We start from the raw sequence: 16,184 nt of genomic DNA, 5'->3' as shown, positions 1-16,184 counted from the left end.
GTTATTCCTGTTTATTATCAGTTTAATACGTTCTCATTCAGTTATCTTGAGCATTTCAGATATTGAAAGAATTTTATCACGTTGTTTTCCGTTTTCTTGCCCTCTTCGGAGCTCTTCTTCGTCGATTTTTCTCCAATTCTCCCAGTTAGAATGAGGTAATGAGACGATGTCAGGTCTTGGTAAAGCTTGAAGAGTTCCACTTTCAATGTCGTCGAATAAACTTTGAACAGCGAGTCTTGAAGACTCTGTTGAATCACCTACAACTCCTTTCGCCCCGCCAAGTGCCCAGCCTGACAGGTAAATCGGTCTGTCGAACGCACTTGCTCGTCCTGTCTTCGTATCAACATCAGTAATGAAGTTAGAAACTGGTGTTTTCTCGTAGCCAAGAGATTCTACCAGCGCTGAGAGATCAACACGTCTTGAGTTTCCTTGGTGAGAAAACTCTACAGATATTCCACCATTGTCGGCGTCCAAGATATTTTCTGGGGTATGAAAGAAGTTGAATTCGACGGTTTTTCCTTTTCCGAACGATCCGGCTTTCTGGTCAGTTTCTGATTCAGCAAGCAATTTTAACAGGCGCTTCGTCTTCCGTTCTTGAACTTTTCTCGATTTCATGAGCTTTTTGTATTTTTCTGATTCTCCGAGTGGTTCATCTAAGCCTTTTATGATAATTCTCGAAACCGACGGGAGATGAATCAGCTCTCGCAGCTCTCGGGTCGTGCACGGGAGATCAAATGGTCCGCGGCGAATAAAAATGGAGATCTTGTCGACTTTCTGAGCTTGCTCGATGAAATGTTTACTAACATCAGTTGGTTGTAAAAGTTCTGGCTCCAATAGAACTCGTGCGACATCTAACGCGACATTACCACCACCAATTATTCCGACGTTGCCTGAGAAATTCTCAGTGAGAATCTTATAAAAGTATATTTTCGCAAGTCTTACCTTGTAGATGAGAAGGATTAAAGCTAAGATTTTGCATCACATCTGCATTATAATATCCGACTAATTTTTGCGCATTTATCACTCGTTCTGAATCGGCTCCTGGGATCTTCAGTCTTCTTGCATTATACGCTCCGTTGCATAGAAATACGGAATCATGGCATTCCATCAGTTCTTTCAGCGAAAACTGGGATTTGATCCCTTTTTCGTTCGAGTCTGAAACATTCACTCCGCCGAAAAAGTGGAAGTTTGGAAAATCAGCGACATTTGACCAGGTTTGAGCGGTATGTTTTACTTCGGGATGATCTGGAGCAACACCAGTGCGGAGAAGACCCCAAGGAACAAGGCTTCGGTCGAAGAGGTTGACTTGGAACTACAGGTGGTTCTTCTCTTTTATGGAATTATTGCGAATTGTATTGATTTTCTCAATTATTAATAAAAATAAGTCGCTATGTGGAGACCAAAGTTGCGGGGTAGGAGATGTGCGACCGAAAGTTGAAGATACACTAGGATGGAATACATGCTGAATCGTAGATATAAAATATCTTCACCTAGAAAGATCAAGAACCCCTATCCTTATTCGCGGCTGATTTCAACAATCGGGCAGCTGCAGAGACACCTGCCGGGCCGGCGCCGACGATTGCTATTTTGAACATTTACCCACCTCTTCTACTTGCTCTTTTTCGTTTGGTTCCAGTAACACAAGAGTTCCTACGATTCGCGAGTCTTCGGTTTTCCTTTTCTCTCTTTTTTTTTCCTTCGGAGGGGCGCGGCGCTACGCGCTGGCGATTGGGCGTACCGCAGAAAGAGCGCAAATAGCGAGAAACGACGCTGAAACTTGGTGTTTAGAATTTTCCGCCAGTTTCGGAAGAATCATCGAGAGTAAAATTGAGTTATGAAGAAAGAAGCCTTTCCACGAGTCATGCAGAGAAACTAAAAAAGAGCGCAAGAAAACAATCGAAGCAGAAATATGAGTGAAGAAGAAAGAATAGCGGTCAACAGATAGTCCAGAGCAAAAAATGGCGGCTGGACAAGCTTTTGTAAGCGACCACTTTATCAAAGTAAGTAAAAAACTCCTCGTTTCCGCTTTAGATTCTGCATGTCGAAAATGGTTGAACTAATAATTTTATTTTTTAGACACTATTCCAATCTTATGGGGGACTTCCATATGAAGTCGACAAAGATTTTCCGCCGGAGAGAATTGTTCGCGTCATCGGAGCGGCCATCAATCTGATTTATGACAGCAACCTCCAGTCATGTATCAATAAGGCGAAGATTTTCCTCGACAACTTCCAGAATGAGCTTTCTGAAAGATTTGAGAGAGATGATACCAGCGGTCCCGACGTCCTTCCTGGTTTCGCCAAAAAGAAGGAAACGTGGCAAGTAGAGATTGAGGCAAGATCTTTTTTGAACATGTCGTCGGAGAGAAATCAGGAGGAGAAGCAGACGGCGGAATTATGTCGAATTCTCGAGAAAAAGTATCGTGATCAGAAAATGGCAAGAATCATCGTTGGCTGCGTGAAAGTCTTCTTTTACCCACTATATGCTAAGTTCGAGTTTCTTGCTGGCATAATCAAGGCGATCAACAATTCTATCTTTGGCATGGATGGATGCGAGAAAGCAATTGTGACGATGGAAATATTTGTTCAGAAAGTACCGGCGGACGAGATGATCATGACCTACCCGAAAGCCTCTTCTAACGAGGTCGTTCAAGCGAAAGAATTCCTGAAGCGAGAGCGCAATTTTCAGCGCGATTTGTACGCAATACTGGGCTATTTTGTCGTTGAGCTCAAGTGCTTCCCCCAATTGTTAGAAAAACTCAACAATGCCTTCAAATATCACGGGCATTACAATGTTGAACTACTGGGCCAGCATGGATATTTGCAGCAAATGCTCAATACCTCTCGCCGTTTTACGGATCAGCTTGATGACATGTTTGACGGGGATGACGGAGATATGGACGGAAAAGAGGACCAAAGTGGCTCAATCGCGGAGATTTTTCACGATGTTGCAAAAGGACAAGTGCTGGATACATTCATCGAATATGTGAAACAGATTCTCGGGAGCGAAACAAACGGGCGCGAAACAAGAGGACCCTCTCCATCTGTCTCCGAAGTCTACGACATCATTCACAGAAAAATCGAAGCAAAAGTGAAGGAGTGTTCATCTGACATCATCAACAGACTGGATGAGTACGAAAAGAGGAAATTTTACGAAATCCGTGACCAGGTCGTTTGGCTTCTTCCTGAGCTTTTGCTTCGTCCTATTTACCGAGCTTTTTGCACGATAGAAAATTTGAATTCGATCAAAGATGCGATCAACGCGGAAATCGACGAATGTTACGGAGAACAGCTGCGTGAAGACTATCTTCGAAATGAGGCGAGTGTTCTTGACAAAGTTCTTGAAGAAGGGAACAAGCTAAAGAATGGTTTAACACATCTGCTTTCGAGAGACTGGCTTACTGCTTTTAAAAGACACGACAAGAATTTCTTCCCTTCACTTTGGTATAGAGAAATTGACGAAAAGCTGAATCTTGACGATTCTGTGAAGGAATTTCGACGATTGATTGAAGAGAGAACAAGTCCAGATAAAGTTTCCTATTGGGGAGGAAAACCATCTGGAGCGTTTTGGGATGATGCTGAGAGGCTGATTTTGGACGAGCCCATCGAAAAGTATATTAATGGCAAGAAGAATCATATATCAAAGAAGGTTGTGAAGAAAATGAAGCATACTTTGGAGATCCTTGTGAACAGAAAAGATGAACGAAGAATTGCACTTGTAAAAAGAGCTTTTTCTGTTGGTTTCTTGATTTACTCCAAGACAGAAGGGGCTGTGTTCAAAATCGATGAGTGGCAAGGTCCAAGGAATCACGCAAACCATGTTTCTGATACGATTTTGGAACGTCTCGATGACGAAACCTCCACTAAGACGAAGATTACGATCGTTTTTCAAAACAAAGTGATAAGCCAAAATAGCGAGTCGATTTGTTTGGTGTTTAATGAAAGGGATGTTGAAAGACGACGACTCATGGTTGGTCTTTTGCGAGCTCGGAAACACCGTGCTATCAATGAGAAAATATCTGCGTTGCTGAAAACGCAAATTGATACAGAAGCACCCCAGCCTCATAGAAATGAGATTCTTCGAGAAGCACCGGATTCTCCTTTTGGGGAAAAATACACAGTTTCCACTCCGAATCGAAATCTCATTTCCCTGCTGGAAATTATTGAAAACTACTTGACGTCACCACCATCGAACCAGATCCTAAAGAAGAATCCGAAATCGCAAAATCCACACGAGTCGGCGGAAGATCACTACACAAGAATATTCCTATTCGTTTACAAAAAGCTCAAGGATGGAAACGACGAAGACCTGAGTCCTGATAAATTGTTTCACCTTCTCAAGCTTCGTTTCAATTTGCCAAAAGTTATCGAGGAGAATGAAGATTTCAAGGCAAAACTCGATAACGGCTTGGTCTGTTTTGGTGAATTTCTTCGAAGTTATCAGAACAAGTATTACAACCCTGTTCAAGTCAGAGTCATTCGGGTCCTGACTCAGTGGGTCAGAGAAGATCCATGGGAAGATATGCACTGCCCTCTTGGTGGCGGAAAAGTTCTAGCGGAAAGGATTCTCGACTGGATGACGCCGCTTATGGAAACATCCACTGTAAAAGTGCGATCGGCTTTCCGAACATTAAAAAAGACCATCGATCAAAGCTTCGATTTTCAAGCGAATCCTCATCTTAAAAATTCACTTCCTCTTTATCGTGGAAATTCTCTTTCACCAGATAGCACAAGAAGGGGACCTTTGCCAGTCGATCTCGGAAAACAGAAGACACTCTGGCACCAGACAGAAAACCCAGCCAAATTTAGTCTTCTTACTCTTCATCCCATCGAACTTGCCAAGCAAATAACCTTGTATACTCTCGATATTTTACAAAGTACAAGGCTGGATGACTTGTGGAAGGGAAATAAGTCTGAACTTCACAAAAAGATGGTCCTTATCAACGACACTTGGGTTGTTTATTTACAAGCAGCGATTATTCTCGAGAGATCTCCGAAAAGGTCGCCTTATCTTAACCGAAAATATCTTTAAATTAATTTAGACGGCGTGAGATTCATGAGCGTCTGATGGAAATGGTTGTTCAATTTCGCCTCCAGAATAACTTCATGTGGGAAGACCTAATCATTAAAGGCGTCATCGATTCGAGCGCTGTGAAGGATGTTACTCGCCGAGAAACAACTACGTCTCCAATTAGTAACAATAAATTAGAACCCATCTACAAAGATTACCATGATCGTACTCATCGATCCAATGAAGTCAAAAAGGAGGAATCTATCTTTTGGATGTGCCATCCGCCTAACTTGCCTTCTTATCAAGATTTTAACGGCGGTCGTACCAGGTCTCGCTGAGCCGTCAAAATCATTTTAAGACTTTGATTTTAGAACGTATGATGGAATAAAAGGGAACCGAAAATTCGGCTTGAACGATTGGACAAACTACTGCTTCCTCGGCTTTCATATTGTAAATTTCCTTGGTGCTTGCAAAGCCGACAACTCGAGATGCTATTCGAGTATCGTGTACCCTCCAGTCACCCGTGTAGATAGCATTCAACAGTGGCTGGAGAGTTGGGACCCACGGCTCCTAGTTCACGATGAGCGGGACTGGGAAGCAAAGGTCGGGAGACCTTTCCACAGGAACCCCCTTTCGGAAAGAACGGATCAAGACAAAGAAGACTTTTTAAACTATTTGAAGAAGGTTTCAGAAGAAACGCGTCAAATGGAGAGTCAGTCTAGTCCTTCAAACAGCTGGGAAAGAGAAGAAAATATCCAAAGGTAGGAGCTATCTTTTCTTCTTATAAGTAACCAACTAGGCCAAGAGAATTGACTTACAACTACGAACGAGAAGTCGAGCATCGCAAGAACGTCAAGAATGCGATGAAAGCTTGGTGGCAAGTTGAGAAGCCCAAAGAGCAGAAAAAAATTCGTAAGCAATCGGAAAGAGTGCGAGAAGATGACAAGAAGGTTCCGACGAGACCAAGGAGTCAAAAACCTGCACTTGATAGGAACGGGTCTATTCATTTTTCCCTCGACATTTTAGCGTGATATTTATGTGGATTTCGTTATGTAGACTTATTAAAGACGATTTTATACTGCTCCAAGGCTTCCTTCAACAAATACTGGCTCTGATTACGTACCACTTGGTATAAACGATAAGCGTTCACTATTTAACGATATTTCTAGTGCCTCCTCGAACCAGTGATGGTCCGACTCCAGATACAGCCATGACAACCGTTGGACCCACACCCACATCAGACAATGTTCCTAGCCCAGCTCGCACTCGCTTCGAATTCTAAGATGAAGATGTACAACAAGATTTCTTACCCATAAAATGCTGTTCCTTATTCTTTAATAATCAAGTTCAACTCAATCCAATCAAAATCATTCCTGCGAAAACGCAAAGTTAAGCTTCTTTAGTAATGAAATAAAATAATTTCAATACTTCAAACAATCCACAGAAATTTCTCGATAATTGGGAAATTCTGTGCTTATTCTTGATTTTCCTGGGAAACTCCCCTTCAGTCTATTTTCAGGGCTCGCGCTAATCCTAGAGAGGCCAAATTTCCGTGACCTCCTATCCTTGACATTACGTGTCATTTCACGCCTCTGAAATATATATTTTCCAGAACACGGTTGAATTCTTATTTGTTGTTTTTTCATTTCCTCACTTCGTTTCCTTTGACTTTCCGAGATGCTGAAGGCTGCCTCCCGTTCGTTATCTAACACCAATCGAGCTGCCCTCCTTGCTGCCAAGGTAAGTCTTCCTTATTTTTCACTGTTCGAATAGAATTTATTAGCCAGAAAATGCTTGGCTCAAGGAGCTCGGTATCCACCCCGATACAGACGGTGTTTTTGATGGAAAATGGCACGCTGGAAAAGGCGAGCAGTTCACCCCATTGAGTCCCTTCACTGGCGAGCCTATCGCTAACGTTCGATCTGCTACTCCAGAGCAGTACGATTCCGCTGTCCAAGCTGCAGTCGCTGCTCAGAAAGAATGGCGAAATGTCTCCATGCCTGCTCGAGGTGACGTCGTCAATGAAATCGGCCGAGAGCTTGTTGCTAACCTCGACCTTCTGAGCAAACTCGAATCTCTTGAAGTTGGCAAGACTTACGTAGAATCAAAGGTATTAGAAAAATTGAATATGTTCTTGGTAAATCTTTTTATAGGGTGAAATTCTCGAGTACATCCACATCTGCGAGTTCGCCACCTCCATGTCTCGACAGGCCCATGGTGCCAAGATTCCATCTGAGCGAGCTAATCATCAGCTCGAAGAAATTTGGAATCCACTTGGCGTGTGCGCTGTTATTACCGCTTTCAACTTCCCCATCGCAGTCTACGGCTGGAATGCCGCCATCGGAAGGGATCATTAATAGACGTATCAAAGTGGGAGGTGATAAGCCTTTCATGCTTCCACACCCTTGTTTCGAACTGAGCATAGAACTAAAACTGATCCAATACAAGCCATGTACACCGGAAACACCATGTTGTGGAAGCCACCACCAACCTCTACCTTGACTTCCATCGCTGTACAGAACATCTGCGCCAAGGTTCTTGAGCGAAACGGCTACAACCCAGCTGTCTGCTCCTTCGTATCTGGTGGTGCTGACATCGGCAAGCTTATTGCTTCCGATAAGCGAGTTCCTCTCGTCTCTTTCACTGGTTCGACCGCTGTTGGACGAGAAGTCGGTGTTGAGGTTCAGCGACGATTTGGCAAGAGCATCCTCGAACTCGGCGGCAACAATGCCTTGATCGTTGCTCCTGACTACACTGATACTGATTCCGTCATCAAGAGCGTTGTATTCGCTGCTTTCGGCACTCAGGGACAGCGATGCACTACTCTTCGACGACTTATGCTTCCAGGAACCATCTATGATGAAATTCTTGAGCGAATGAAGAATGGCGCTGCCAAGCTTCTCACTAAGATCGGTGATCCCTTGGGTAAGCTATCGATATTTGACTAAATTCATTGTAACATGTTTAAGACGCCCAGACTTTGTACGGTCCCATGCACAACCAGGCCGGAGTTGATCTCTACGTTCGAACTGTTGAGAAAATCAAGGAAGCTGGCGGAAAGATCGAGTGCGGTGGAAAGGTTTTTATCAATGTTTTCCTTTCATTTTTTACTTAATACTCAGGTCATGGATCGACCAGGCTTCTTTGTGGAGCCAACCATTGTTACTGGTCTCCCACACGACCATGAGTTGGTTCAAGAAGAGGCTTTCTGCCCGATCGTCTATCTTCTCAAGTACGACACTCTTGAGCAGGCTATGGAATGGAACAACGAAGTCGAGCAGGGTCTTTCGAGCGCAATCTTTACCAACGACATCAAAACTCAGTACTGGTTCACCGGACCGAACGGATCTGACTGTGGTATTGCCAATATTAATGCTCCAACCAACGGTGCTGAAATCGGCGGAGCTTTCGGTGGAAACAAGGTAAGATTTACCGCTGATCATGGTGATAAATGTTAATTCAAGTCTACTGGATGGGGCCGAGAGGCCGGATCCGACTCGTGGAAGCAGTACATGCGACGAGCTACCTCCTGCGTCAACTACTCCGGAAAGGTCGAGCTCGCCCAAGGTATCAAGTTCGACGTCTAAATCTTTTGAATCTGCTCACTACCTGCTCTCCTCTTTGCAGCTGTAAATAAAAATCAACAAATAATAATCGAGATCGAATGAAGTGATGAATTCATATTTTGTGGAGCTTTCTGGAATTTAATAATTTGATTGAACAGAATAAAGCTATATTTTTTGTGGGGTTTTGTGAAAGTTGAATTTGTTGAAAGTTGAATGGAGCTCGTCAAGACTGGCCTGGCGCAAAACGCACCAGTTTCCTTCTTCCCGATCGCTACGCAAGGCACAAGTCTTGAAAGCAATTAGATTTCGGCTTTATCCGGCTATTTTACCTGGCAAAAAGCTTGTCTCTGATTCGAGTCAGTATCCGACTTCCGATGAACCCAAATGAATAGAAATAATTCGCGACGACAGTCAAAGCAAAAGGCAACTTTACTACTTCTATGTGGAACTACATCGATTTTGAGATTTTTCAAAAATTCTTCTTGTGACGAAAGTGCCCAGAGTGAGCGTTGTAGGAAAAACTAATAGACAAGATTAGCGTGAGCGACAGTAGACGAGAGATTTACCTTGATTTGTGAGTACATCCTGAAGTCTGAAACGCGAACCAGTCGGGCCAGACTCCAGGTTATGTGGAACATAGGGCCTAAAACGGTTCATGAGAAATCGGGTAAGTTCTGAAATGCTTACATGAAGGTAAACTTGAGTTCATCAGGGACTTTTCATATATTTGGATTGCTATCTGGTACTGGTAGGCAGTGAGTGGACCAACGTTGTACTGAAGAGATCTTTAAATAACCGAAATCAAGACGATTCCTACCATAATATTATTACACCATCCGAGAGACTGAGCCCAATAAATTGACCCTGATTGGACCCAAACTAAATCTCCAGGTTTCTGAAAATGGAAGTTGAATTGAAGCTCCCCGGCAATTGTTTTGAAAGCAAACCTGTATAAATCTATAAATAGGTATGGAATGTTTAGCGCAAGCTTCGAGATCCGGCCACCAGCTGTCGGAAAATGTCTTGCCTTGCTGACACAGCAATTCGCGGAATTCAACATGCCACCATTCGGGCACTAAATAAGCAAGTGTTATAAAAACATCGACGACATCCGGCGATTTTCTCTCACCTATAAACCACTCATAATCTCCTGGTCCAACATTTAACGACACTTTGGCAAAGACGGAATGCCGCGGCGGAACTCGACACGTAGGCACGGTAAGGAGCAACTGGGCTTTTGTGTGTTGCTGGCCGCAATACGTCAGAATGTTTTGCGCGCTACAGATTCGCATGAAAGGCGGCAGCTTGTGTAGCTCGGTCAGGTGCTCTCGATAGTTTTGTTCAGGAACTGTTAGGTCATTGACTTCGGCCATGCGCACGGGCGCGCGCGGACGAACGTTTTTGGATTTCTTCTTGTCTGAGCGTTTTGAATCGTCGGTCAATGCTTCGCGGAAATTTTTTCCTTGATAGATGCCATATTCTTTTATTGTGGAGGTAGTGACTTTTTCGTTGAGGGACCATTTCTCTCCGGGTACTTTACTCTGCTCGCTAAACAAGAAATAAGATTGTGAATCGAGGGCCAATGCGTCTTACCGTTGAATAATTTTTTGTTGACTATGATGCGTACTCAACATTTTCGTTGAGAAAAAGCCCAAATCCATTTTCAAGGCCGCCGCAATCCCACGTATTAAAACGACAGGCACTTTTGACGATGTGCAAATATCACTAAGACAGTTTTTTTTTTAAGGGGGCCCGGAGAACTTTTTAAAAAAAAGGTACTTCCCGACATCGTACGGAGATAAATAAAGGCTCATCTGAAAGCCCATTTATCGAACTGTTTAAAAAAAATTCGACGAAAAAATTGGATCAGCAGGAGTGCTGTATCAGCCGGTTTTCTGTCAGCGAGTCGGTCCTTGCGCGCCGCCACGGCGCCCATTTTTCAACAATAGCAGCGCCTCAGCCAATCAGCGCGCCGCATTTCCAAATCTATTGTTATTTAGTGCATTTTCAACAGGCATTTACAGCGAAACTACTCTATCAAAATCTTCGCTGAATTTTTTTTAAACAGAACTCGGGCTGCTCTTTCAGTCAAGCCCTCATTCATCCCTCTACGATCATGGGAAGATTCTTTTTTTCAAAAAGTTCTCCGGGCCCCCTTAAAAAAAAAACTGTCTAAGGACTTTAGAGTTGGCTTCTTTTTTCGTGTCAACTTGGATCAGGGGTGCTTCCGGATTGATATCAACGGGCTTCGGGTTGAGTGGGAAGAAGGGGGGAGAACGATTTTCGATTTCAAGTTTAGTATCCTTTTCTAAGTTGTGGCGAAGTTTTCGACAAACACTAAATGATCGTTTTAAAATAAATCGAAGGTGAGTTTCTTACTTGATCAATTCATTGGCAGTGATCGAATGGCTGAACTCAGTGGGCGCAGAAAGTCCCGGAACCCTTCTCCCCTTAACGACGGAGAGCTCCTTGGCGTAGTCGGTTTCTTTCGCAGGTTTTGTTTGCTCGTTCGTCTGTTGGAACAAGTCATTTGTTGGAACATTGCTTTCGGTTGTTTTTACATGTTTTTTGAAGTATTCTGTACATTTTTGTAAATAGCGAAGCCTCTCGAGCTCGGCTTTTTGGAAGGGCGTAAGCGCGTTTGAATTATTTTGAAGTGTTCTCAGGACGTTTGACTCCATCTCGTTCATGAGCCAATTCGGCCCGCTATTATTGGAAGAACTCGATTGTTTGTCAGTTTTGGCTGAAGATGGCTTGGTAGGCGCAGTTTTCGTTGATGATGATGTTTTCTCGGGAGTTGTTGATGATGAGTAATCCATGGGCGTTGCATTTTGGTCGACGGGTTCTGATTTGACTTGTTTCTTACTATCAGCTTCGGTCTTTGGCTTCTCCTCAGATGGCGTTTCATTGAAGTTTCGGGGTGGGGCGCATCGGGCAGCTTGTCTCTGGGTTAGCTCTGCTGGGATAGGCATGGTCCACGCTTTTTCGATGGAAGTCAGGCCAGTCTGGGGTCCAACAGAATTCGATTCCATATCTTGATGATCATTCGTTTACGCTGGTTTATTGGTTTAAAAATACCTTGAAGTGATTTCGCTTTATGAAAAAGCTCTTCTCTCGGTGCTCCGCGTCGTACAGAGCAAGAATAAGCACGATGAAAGCACTTGAATGCGTCTTTGAATTGTCTCTTCGACTCGTACAGGACTCCAAGATCCATCCATGCTTCAACATGGGTCGGATCGAGTTGAACAGCGCAGATAAATGCCTACAATTTTTAATCGAAGAATTTCGGCAGCAAATCACCTGTAGCGCGTCAGTATGTTGTGTCTGTTCCTGGTACAGAACTCCGATGGAGCACCAAGTATCAGCACAGGCTTCGGACTTATCAATCGATTTTCTGTAGTTGTTAAAAGCCGAGTTTACATCGCTAGCGGCTGAGTAGCATCGTCCAAGATAATACCAAGTTTGACCGGAATTGTCATCGAGCTGGGTTGCTCGTTGAAGAAGCTTTATTGCAGCCTGGATTCTTTGTGACTAGAAAAGGAATGTCAGCAAGTCGGAATATCAACTTTAAATGAGGGATGACGAACTGACCTTTTCTCCTAGCTCTTTGGTGCGAAAGAGCATCCAACCAAGTGTCGAATTTGCCGCAGCTTCGACAGATTTCGACTTGGAATCGTCGTCGATTACAGATTCATAATAACTTTTTGCCGAGTGGAAGTTCATTCTTAATTCTTCAGTGTGGCCGAGATGAAACTTGATTTCAGCCACGGACATTGGACATCTATCTGGGCTTCGATTCGCGACGGATAGGGCCCATTGTAGATGCTAAACAAAGGTTACATGGGAGTTTTCAACACTGAGGTCTACTTTGAAAGCCCAGTTGTAGAGTTTCATGTATTTCAACGAAATTCCCAGTCGAGCATGAACTTCTTGCGCGCAGTGAAACTCTGGCTCGCGGTAAAGAACTTCCAGGAACGCGTTTTTCGCCCAAGCGAAATTCGAGAAGTGAAAGTAGCAAAGACCGAGTCCGTATAACAGCATAACTCGTCCACTTTTTGCGCCCTTGTTCGGCCTCACGACGAAACGACTGAAGAGAAGGGTAATTACAGTTGCTTTGTCCAAGGTCATTTTGAAAATGAGGAGCTAACCTTTGATCCCTAATGACGGAGAACTGATGATCCTCCCATTTGGACAATTTGAGACATTTTGAGTAGGCTGACAGGGCCAAGTGCCACTGCAGACCGAGGAGATGAAAGTGGCCGAGTCTGAGAAGCCATTCTGGATCCGGCCGCGGACTATCAGTGATCTTCTTCTGATAGTTGCGGATGATCTTTTGCAAGAGCTAAAGAAACATTCAATTATTCTATAAATATTTTATTCGATAAGAAATAAGAATTATTGTAACGTAAACAGGAGTCTATTTTTGAGTCCAAAAACAGCGTCCAAAAGGGTACTTTTTCTGGGCATTTGCGGTTATTGGCATCATAAATAATTGTCTGCTAAATTATCAGCACGAGTTTGAAATTAATGAACTAGAATTAATCCAATCGACTCGACAAAATAAGCGAAGCTTCAAGCTGCGAAGGCTCGAGATGAAAGTCATGAAAGAATTGTGATTAACCTGGAATCTGCCACCATTGGGGAGAAATTCCTCGTCGCCGAAATTTCGCGAGTCCCAATCTGCACTCTGCTCGAGCTCATCTTCCGTCAACTCGTCCTCGTCAGATTTCATTTCTGACTTTTTACGAAATCATGCTAAATTCAACAAAAATCAAAATTAACGTCTACAAAAATTTTCTCGGCGAATTTAACAACAAAAAAAACGAAGCTTCAAAACGAGAAAAATCTTCGAGAATCATCCCCTTTTTTCTCTTCCAAAAAAATCTCCTTTCCGATTCTCCAACTTTCCAAAATCTCGCTTCACAGGAAAAACAACTCTTTCAAAAAACAAAATTTGTAGGAAAAAAGGGATGATCCACCAAAGAAGAGTCGAGGAAGTCGATCCTTTGTGTTGATACTGGAGAAGGCAGCGCCTCGGTCATTCGAAGTGACTCATTGCGGAGGTTGAAACGATGATTCATCGGGCTACGATTTTCCCACGGCAAGACTGCTCGATTTTCTTTCAATTTTCAACTGGAAATTTACAATTCCTGATAAATCAAAAGTTACCCCACAGAAATCCTTGAAGACCCGATTTATAACGAAGATGTAGAGAAAAGCATCTGTCTTCATCTTCGTTGTAATTTTGGGCCTCTCATTTACAATTATTTTTATTATAACTGTGTAAAAGCTGATATTTGTATTCACTCTTTCCAAAATGCGGCATTCTACGGTATTCAGTAGAAAACTAAAAACCCGCTAGTGGTTTCTGGTGGAATGAAGTGAAAGCCGCGCAAAACGCGGCTCAGATTTCTTGAAGCCGCGAGCGGCTTCTCTGTTCTGAATCTATATGAACACGGAAATGAATATCTTAGTTATTTTATTCAAAACGATCTCGGAGCTGCAAGAATTCAGAAAGATTCAAGATTTCAATTAATTTGATTTTTATTGGTGATGATGGCGAGGATGATGCTTGCGAAGTGCAAAAGAATACCAGTAGTTTATTTGCTTGGCAAAGGTCGGCGGAAAAGGAGCACGTGGGGTTCGGGCTCGTGGACCATGTAGTGGACCCAGCCCTGAAATTTAAATTTAAACCCTCTTTGCTGGTTAAAAAATATTTACCATGCTCTGTTGAACTCCAAGATCGCGCCACTCATCTTCAGTCATGCATCGTCCCTTCGGAATCATTCTAAAAAAAGTTTAGTCTCGGAACTTGATTTAGCTTTGGAACTTACCTGACCCACTCTTTGGGGATGTGGACGTGTCGGTATTCGTATTTTCCATCATCGTACTTGTCAGAGTAGAAGGGTGAATTTCCGCTCATGCTTGCCTCTTCTTTGATTTCTGAAATATATTTTGTTCGCTTTCAAAATCTCTGCCTTTGAACTCACATCAATTCAGCGCTCTCAATAAATGAACTGTTAAATTTCAACTCTTCGGCGCGCCGCTGTCTCTCGCCGCCAAATTTTCGTCTCAAACTTTTCGCTTCGAAAAAAATTGCGGAGGGTCTCCTTTAAATTTTGGTGCCTCTCTGAGTTCGAAAACGGAAGCCCGTTTTAAAAATGAGTGGCCAATAATGAAATCCGCGTTATTCGGAATTGACCAATCACGAATTACGTCGAGAAAAACCAACCAAGAAGCTTACGAATCTTGCCTTCTAGAAAAAAACCGAAAACCTGTGATTCAAATGTTTCCCAGCATCACTCCTTTTTGATCCTTCAAAAGCTCGCGGAGCGATTCATTGATAAGAATGCTATCACCGCGTCTTTCATCGTGCATCATTTGAAAATGACTGTACCAACGTCAGTAATTTTTCATTTTTCTTTCAGAATGAGTCTGAAGGAATCCGGCAAGTACAAAAGTCTAGACTTCCTGAAGTTCGAAGAAGTACTCAATGATAACCCCGAAAATCCATCAATAACCATCTTGGCGAAGGATGACAACGACGAAAAAGCGGTTATCTTGTTGAGAAAGAAGCCTTTTCAGGAATGTCTCAAGCTTTCTTTCTGTCAAGATAATGAACTGTTCTGCGATTAGACCCTCACAGGCCAATGTTTGCCAAGAAATGTTATCCGAATGCGACCTTGACCTTGATCTCAAAAACGACCGGTATCATACTTACGGTAATATCTGAAAAAAAATCGTTCTGCTCATCAGTTTGCGCTAGATGGGACAATGGACTCGAAGTACCAGCCGGTGCGATACTCAATGACCTATCCAGCCACTGAGCTCCATATTGCGAAAGCTCGATCTGCTCCGACTGAGATTTGGATGGAGACGAAAGACATGTTCGAGCGTCTCCATCGACCCTTCATTAGTTCGCAACTTCACTCTCTTCAGTGGGTTTACAATATTCTCGGTAGGAACTCACATTGTCTTCGTTGATTCCACTTTCTATAGATAAGAACCGAGAAAAGTGCAATGAAGTGGATAGAATCGTCGTAGAAGATCCTGATCCAAAGACTGGTTTCCTCATCGTCCCGGATTTGAAATGGGATGGCAAGGACATGAAGCAACTCAATTTGTGCGTCTTGATCAACAGGAGAGATTTACCAACTGTACGGCACTTGAACGCCGATCATTTGGAATTACTCGAGAATATTTTTAACAAAAGCTCGAAAGAAGTCTCGGCAAAATACGGCGTCCCGGTAATTGATTTCGCAAGAGGAAGCAGCAGCTAATGAGCCCTTTTATTTAGGAAAAACAGCTCCGAATGTATTTCCACTATCCGCCCAGCCACTACCACCTACATGTTCACATCACATCAACGTACTTCGGCCAGGGCTGTAATACCGAGCGCGCGATTCTTCTGACCGATGTGATTGAAAACATAAAACTCAAATCATCATTTTATGCTGATAGAACGATGTCACTGCCACTACGCGTTGGTCACAAACTGCACAAGATTTTCGAAAACGAATAAAAAATATTGAAAGTTTGGCGATCAAAAAAAGTCTTGAGAATCAATTCTCAGCTGCAGATTTTGCGAGTTCTTTTGGAAACATAATT

General features: G+C 43.1%; 6 protein-coding genes across 7 annotated transcripts; 3 read left to right on the top strand and 3 right to left on the bottom strand.

Annotated features, from left to right (window-relative positions):
• Positions 1-12: 12 nt before the first annotated feature.
• Positions 13-1,724, bottom strand: LOC145710635 (NADPH:adrenodoxin oxidoreductase, mitochondrial-like). Its single transcript, XM_081788433.1, has 3 exons — positions 1,508-1,724; positions 943-1,305; positions 13-890 (listed from the first exon to the last, which is right to left on the bottom strand). The coding sequence occupies exons 1-3, from the start codon at positions 1,593-1,595 to the stop codon at positions 34-36; spliced, it is 1,308 nt and encodes a 435-aa protein (XP_081644559.1). The 5' UTR covers positions 1,596-1,724; the 3' UTR covers positions 13-33.
• LOC145710602 (uncharacterized) lies at positions 1,618-6,429 on the top strand. Of its 2 annotated transcripts, none has more exons than XM_081788399.1 (7): positions 1,618-2,000; positions 2,077-5,000; positions 5,042-5,338; positions 5,382-5,771; positions 5,816-6,001; positions 6,078-6,139; positions 6,180-6,429. In XM_081788399.1, the coding sequence occupies exons 1-7, from the start codon at positions 1,959-1,961 to the stop codon at positions 6,290-6,292; spliced, it is 4,014 nt and encodes a 1,337-aa protein (XP_081644525.1). In that variant the 5' UTR covers positions 1,618-1,958; the 3' UTR covers positions 6,293-6,429. The 2 variants fall into 2 exon arrangements, with proteins under 2 accessions (XP_081644525.1, XP_081644518.1); XM_081788392.1 differs by having other exon boundaries at positions 1,619-2,000; positions 5,810-6,001.
• Positions 6,430-6,614: 185 nt separating this feature from the next.
• On the top strand, positions 6,615-8,638 carry LOC145711141 (alpha-aminoadipic semialdehyde dehydrogenase-like). The gene is made up of 7 exons (XM_081788871.1): positions 6,615-6,750; positions 6,794-7,120; positions 7,164-7,351; positions 7,457-7,935; positions 7,980-8,089; positions 8,133-8,432; positions 8,475-8,638. The coding sequence occupies exons 1-7, from the start codon at positions 6,688-6,690 to the stop codon at positions 8,595-8,597; spliced, it is 1,590 nt and encodes a 529-aa protein (XP_081644997.1). The 5' UTR covers positions 6,615-6,687; the 3' UTR covers positions 8,598-8,638.
• Positions 8,639-8,672: 34 nt separating this feature from the next.
• LOC145711140 (histone demethylase UTY-like) lies at positions 8,673-13,352 on the bottom strand. Its single transcript, XM_081788870.1, has 16 exons — positions 13,198-13,352; positions 12,725-12,918; positions 12,444-12,663; positions 12,168-12,401; positions 11,877-12,107; positions 11,655-11,838; positions 10,956-11,610; positions 10,754-10,913; positions 10,170-10,306; positions 9,706-10,124; positions 9,524-9,651; positions 9,394-9,471; positions 9,264-9,351; positions 9,143-9,219; positions 8,906-9,097; positions 8,673-8,864 (listed from the first exon to the last, which is right to left on the bottom strand). Exons 1-16 carry the CDS (start codon positions 13,306-13,308, stop codon positions 8,742-8,744), a joined length of 3,231 nt encoding a protein of 1,076 aa, XP_081644996.1. The 5' UTR covers positions 13,309-13,352; the 3' UTR covers positions 8,673-8,741.
• Positions 13,353-14,051: 699 nt separating this feature from the next.
• Positions 14,052-14,770, bottom strand: LOC145695918 (cyclin-dependent kinases regulatory subunit 1-like). Its single transcript, XM_081772967.1, has 4 exons — positions 14,567-14,770; positions 14,411-14,519; positions 14,298-14,364; positions 14,052-14,251 (listed from the first exon to the last, which is right to left on the bottom strand). Exons 2-4 carry the CDS (start codon positions 14,497-14,499, stop codon positions 14,177-14,179), a joined length of 231 nt encoding a protein of 76 aa, XP_081629093.1. The 5' UTR covers positions 14,500-14,519; positions 14,567-14,770; the 3' UTR covers positions 14,052-14,176.
• Positions 14,771-14,968: 198 nt separating this feature from the next.
• LOC145695907 (m7GpppX diphosphatase-like) lies at positions 14,969-16,112 on the top strand. The gene is made up of 5 exons (XM_081772957.1): positions 14,969-15,153; positions 15,215-15,298; positions 15,343-15,534; positions 15,576-15,823; positions 15,874-16,112. The coding sequence occupies exons 1-5, from the start codon at positions 15,006-15,008 to the stop codon at positions 16,096-16,098; spliced, it is 897 nt and encodes a 298-aa protein (XP_081629083.1). The 5' UTR covers positions 14,969-15,005; the 3' UTR covers positions 16,099-16,112.
• Positions 16,113-16,184: the final 72 nt, after the last annotated feature.

This window comes from Oikopleura dioica, chromosome 1, assembly GCF_907165135.1.
Source record: "Oikopleura dioica chromosome 1, OKI2018_I68_1.0, whole genome shotgun sequence".
Taxonomy (NCBI): Eukaryota; Metazoa; Chordata; class Appendicularia; order Copelata; family Oikopleuridae; genus Oikopleura; species Oikopleura dioica.
This window is presented reverse-complemented; position numbering and strand designations above follow the sequence as displayed.

Excerpts from the sequence above, each read along its gene's own strand:
- LOC145710635 (XM_081788433.1), bottom strand. The coding sequence starts at position 1,595 with ATGTTCAAAATAGCAATCGTCGGCGCCGGCCCGGCAGGTGTCTCTGCA. Across the intron at positions 1,306-1,507 it reads AGCCGCGAATAAGGATAGGG|TCAACCTCTTCGACCGAAGC; the intron begins GTTCTTGATCTT and ends TGTAGTTCCAAG. Across the intron at positions 891-942 it reads TAATCCTTCTCATCTACAAG|GCAACGTCGGAATAATTGGT; the intron begins GTAAGACTTGCG and ends AGAATTTCTCAG.
- LOC145710602 (XM_081788392.1), top strand. The coding sequence starts at position 1,959 with ATGGCGGCTGGACAAGCTTTTGTAAGCGACCACTTTATCAAA. Across the intron at positions 2,001-2,076 it reads TAAGCGACCACTTTATCAAA|ACACTATTCCAATCTTATGG; the intron begins GTAAGTAAAAAA and ends TTTATTTTTTAG. Across the intron at positions 6,002-6,077 it reads CAAAAACCTGCACTTGATAG|ACGATTTTATACTGCTCCAA; the intron begins GAACGGGTCTAT and ends GACTTATTAAAG.
- LOC145711141 (XM_081788871.1), top strand. The coding sequence starts at position 6,688 with ATGCTGAAGGCTGCCTCCCGTTCGTTATCTAACACCAATCGAGCTGCC. Across the intron at positions 8,090-8,132 it reads AGATCGAGTGCGGTGGAAAG|GTCATGGATCGACCAGGCTT; the intron begins GTTTTTATCAAT and ends CTTAATACTCAG. Across the intron at positions 8,433-8,474 it reads GAGCTTTCGGTGGAAACAAG|TCTACTGGATGGGGCCGAGA; the intron begins GTAAGATTTACC and ends TGTTAATTCAAG.
- LOC145711140 (XM_081788870.1), bottom strand. The coding sequence starts at position 13,308 with ATGAAATCTGACGAGGACGAGTTGACGGAAGATGAGCTCGAGCAGAGT. Across the intron at positions 9,652-9,705 it reads AGATTATGAGTGGTTTATAG|TGCCCGAATGGTGGCATGTT; the intron begins GTGAGAGAAAAT and ends TTGCTTATTTAG. Across the intron at positions 9,098-9,142 it reads GGATGTACTCACAAATCAAG|TTTTTCCTACAACGCTCACT; the intron begins GTAAATCTCTCG and ends CTTGTCTATTAG.
- LOC145695918 (XM_081772967.1), bottom strand. The coding sequence starts at position 14,499 with ATGAGCGGAAATTCACCCTTCTACTCTGACAAGTACGATGATGGAAAA. Across the intron at positions 14,365-14,410 it reads ATCCCCAAAGAGTGGGTCAG|AATGATTCCGAAGGGACGAT; the intron begins GTAAGTTCCAAA and ends AACTTTTTTTAG. Across the intron at positions 14,252-14,297 it reads TTGGAGTTCAACAGAGCATG|GGCTGGGTCCACTACATGGT; the intron begins GTAAATATTTTT and ends TTTAAATTTCAG.
- LOC145695907 (XM_081772957.1), top strand. The coding sequence starts at position 15,006 with ATGAGTCTGAAGGAATCCGGCAAGTACAAAAGTCTAGACTTCCTGAAG. Across the intron at positions 15,154-15,214 it reads TATCTTGTTGAGAAAGAAGC|CCTCACAGGCCAATGTTTGC; the intron begins CTTTTCAGGAAT and ends CTGCGATTAGAC. Across the intron at positions 15,535-15,575 it reads GTGGGTTTACAATATTCTCG|ATAAGAACCGAGAAAAGTGC; the intron begins GTAGGAACTCAC and ends CACTTTCTATAG.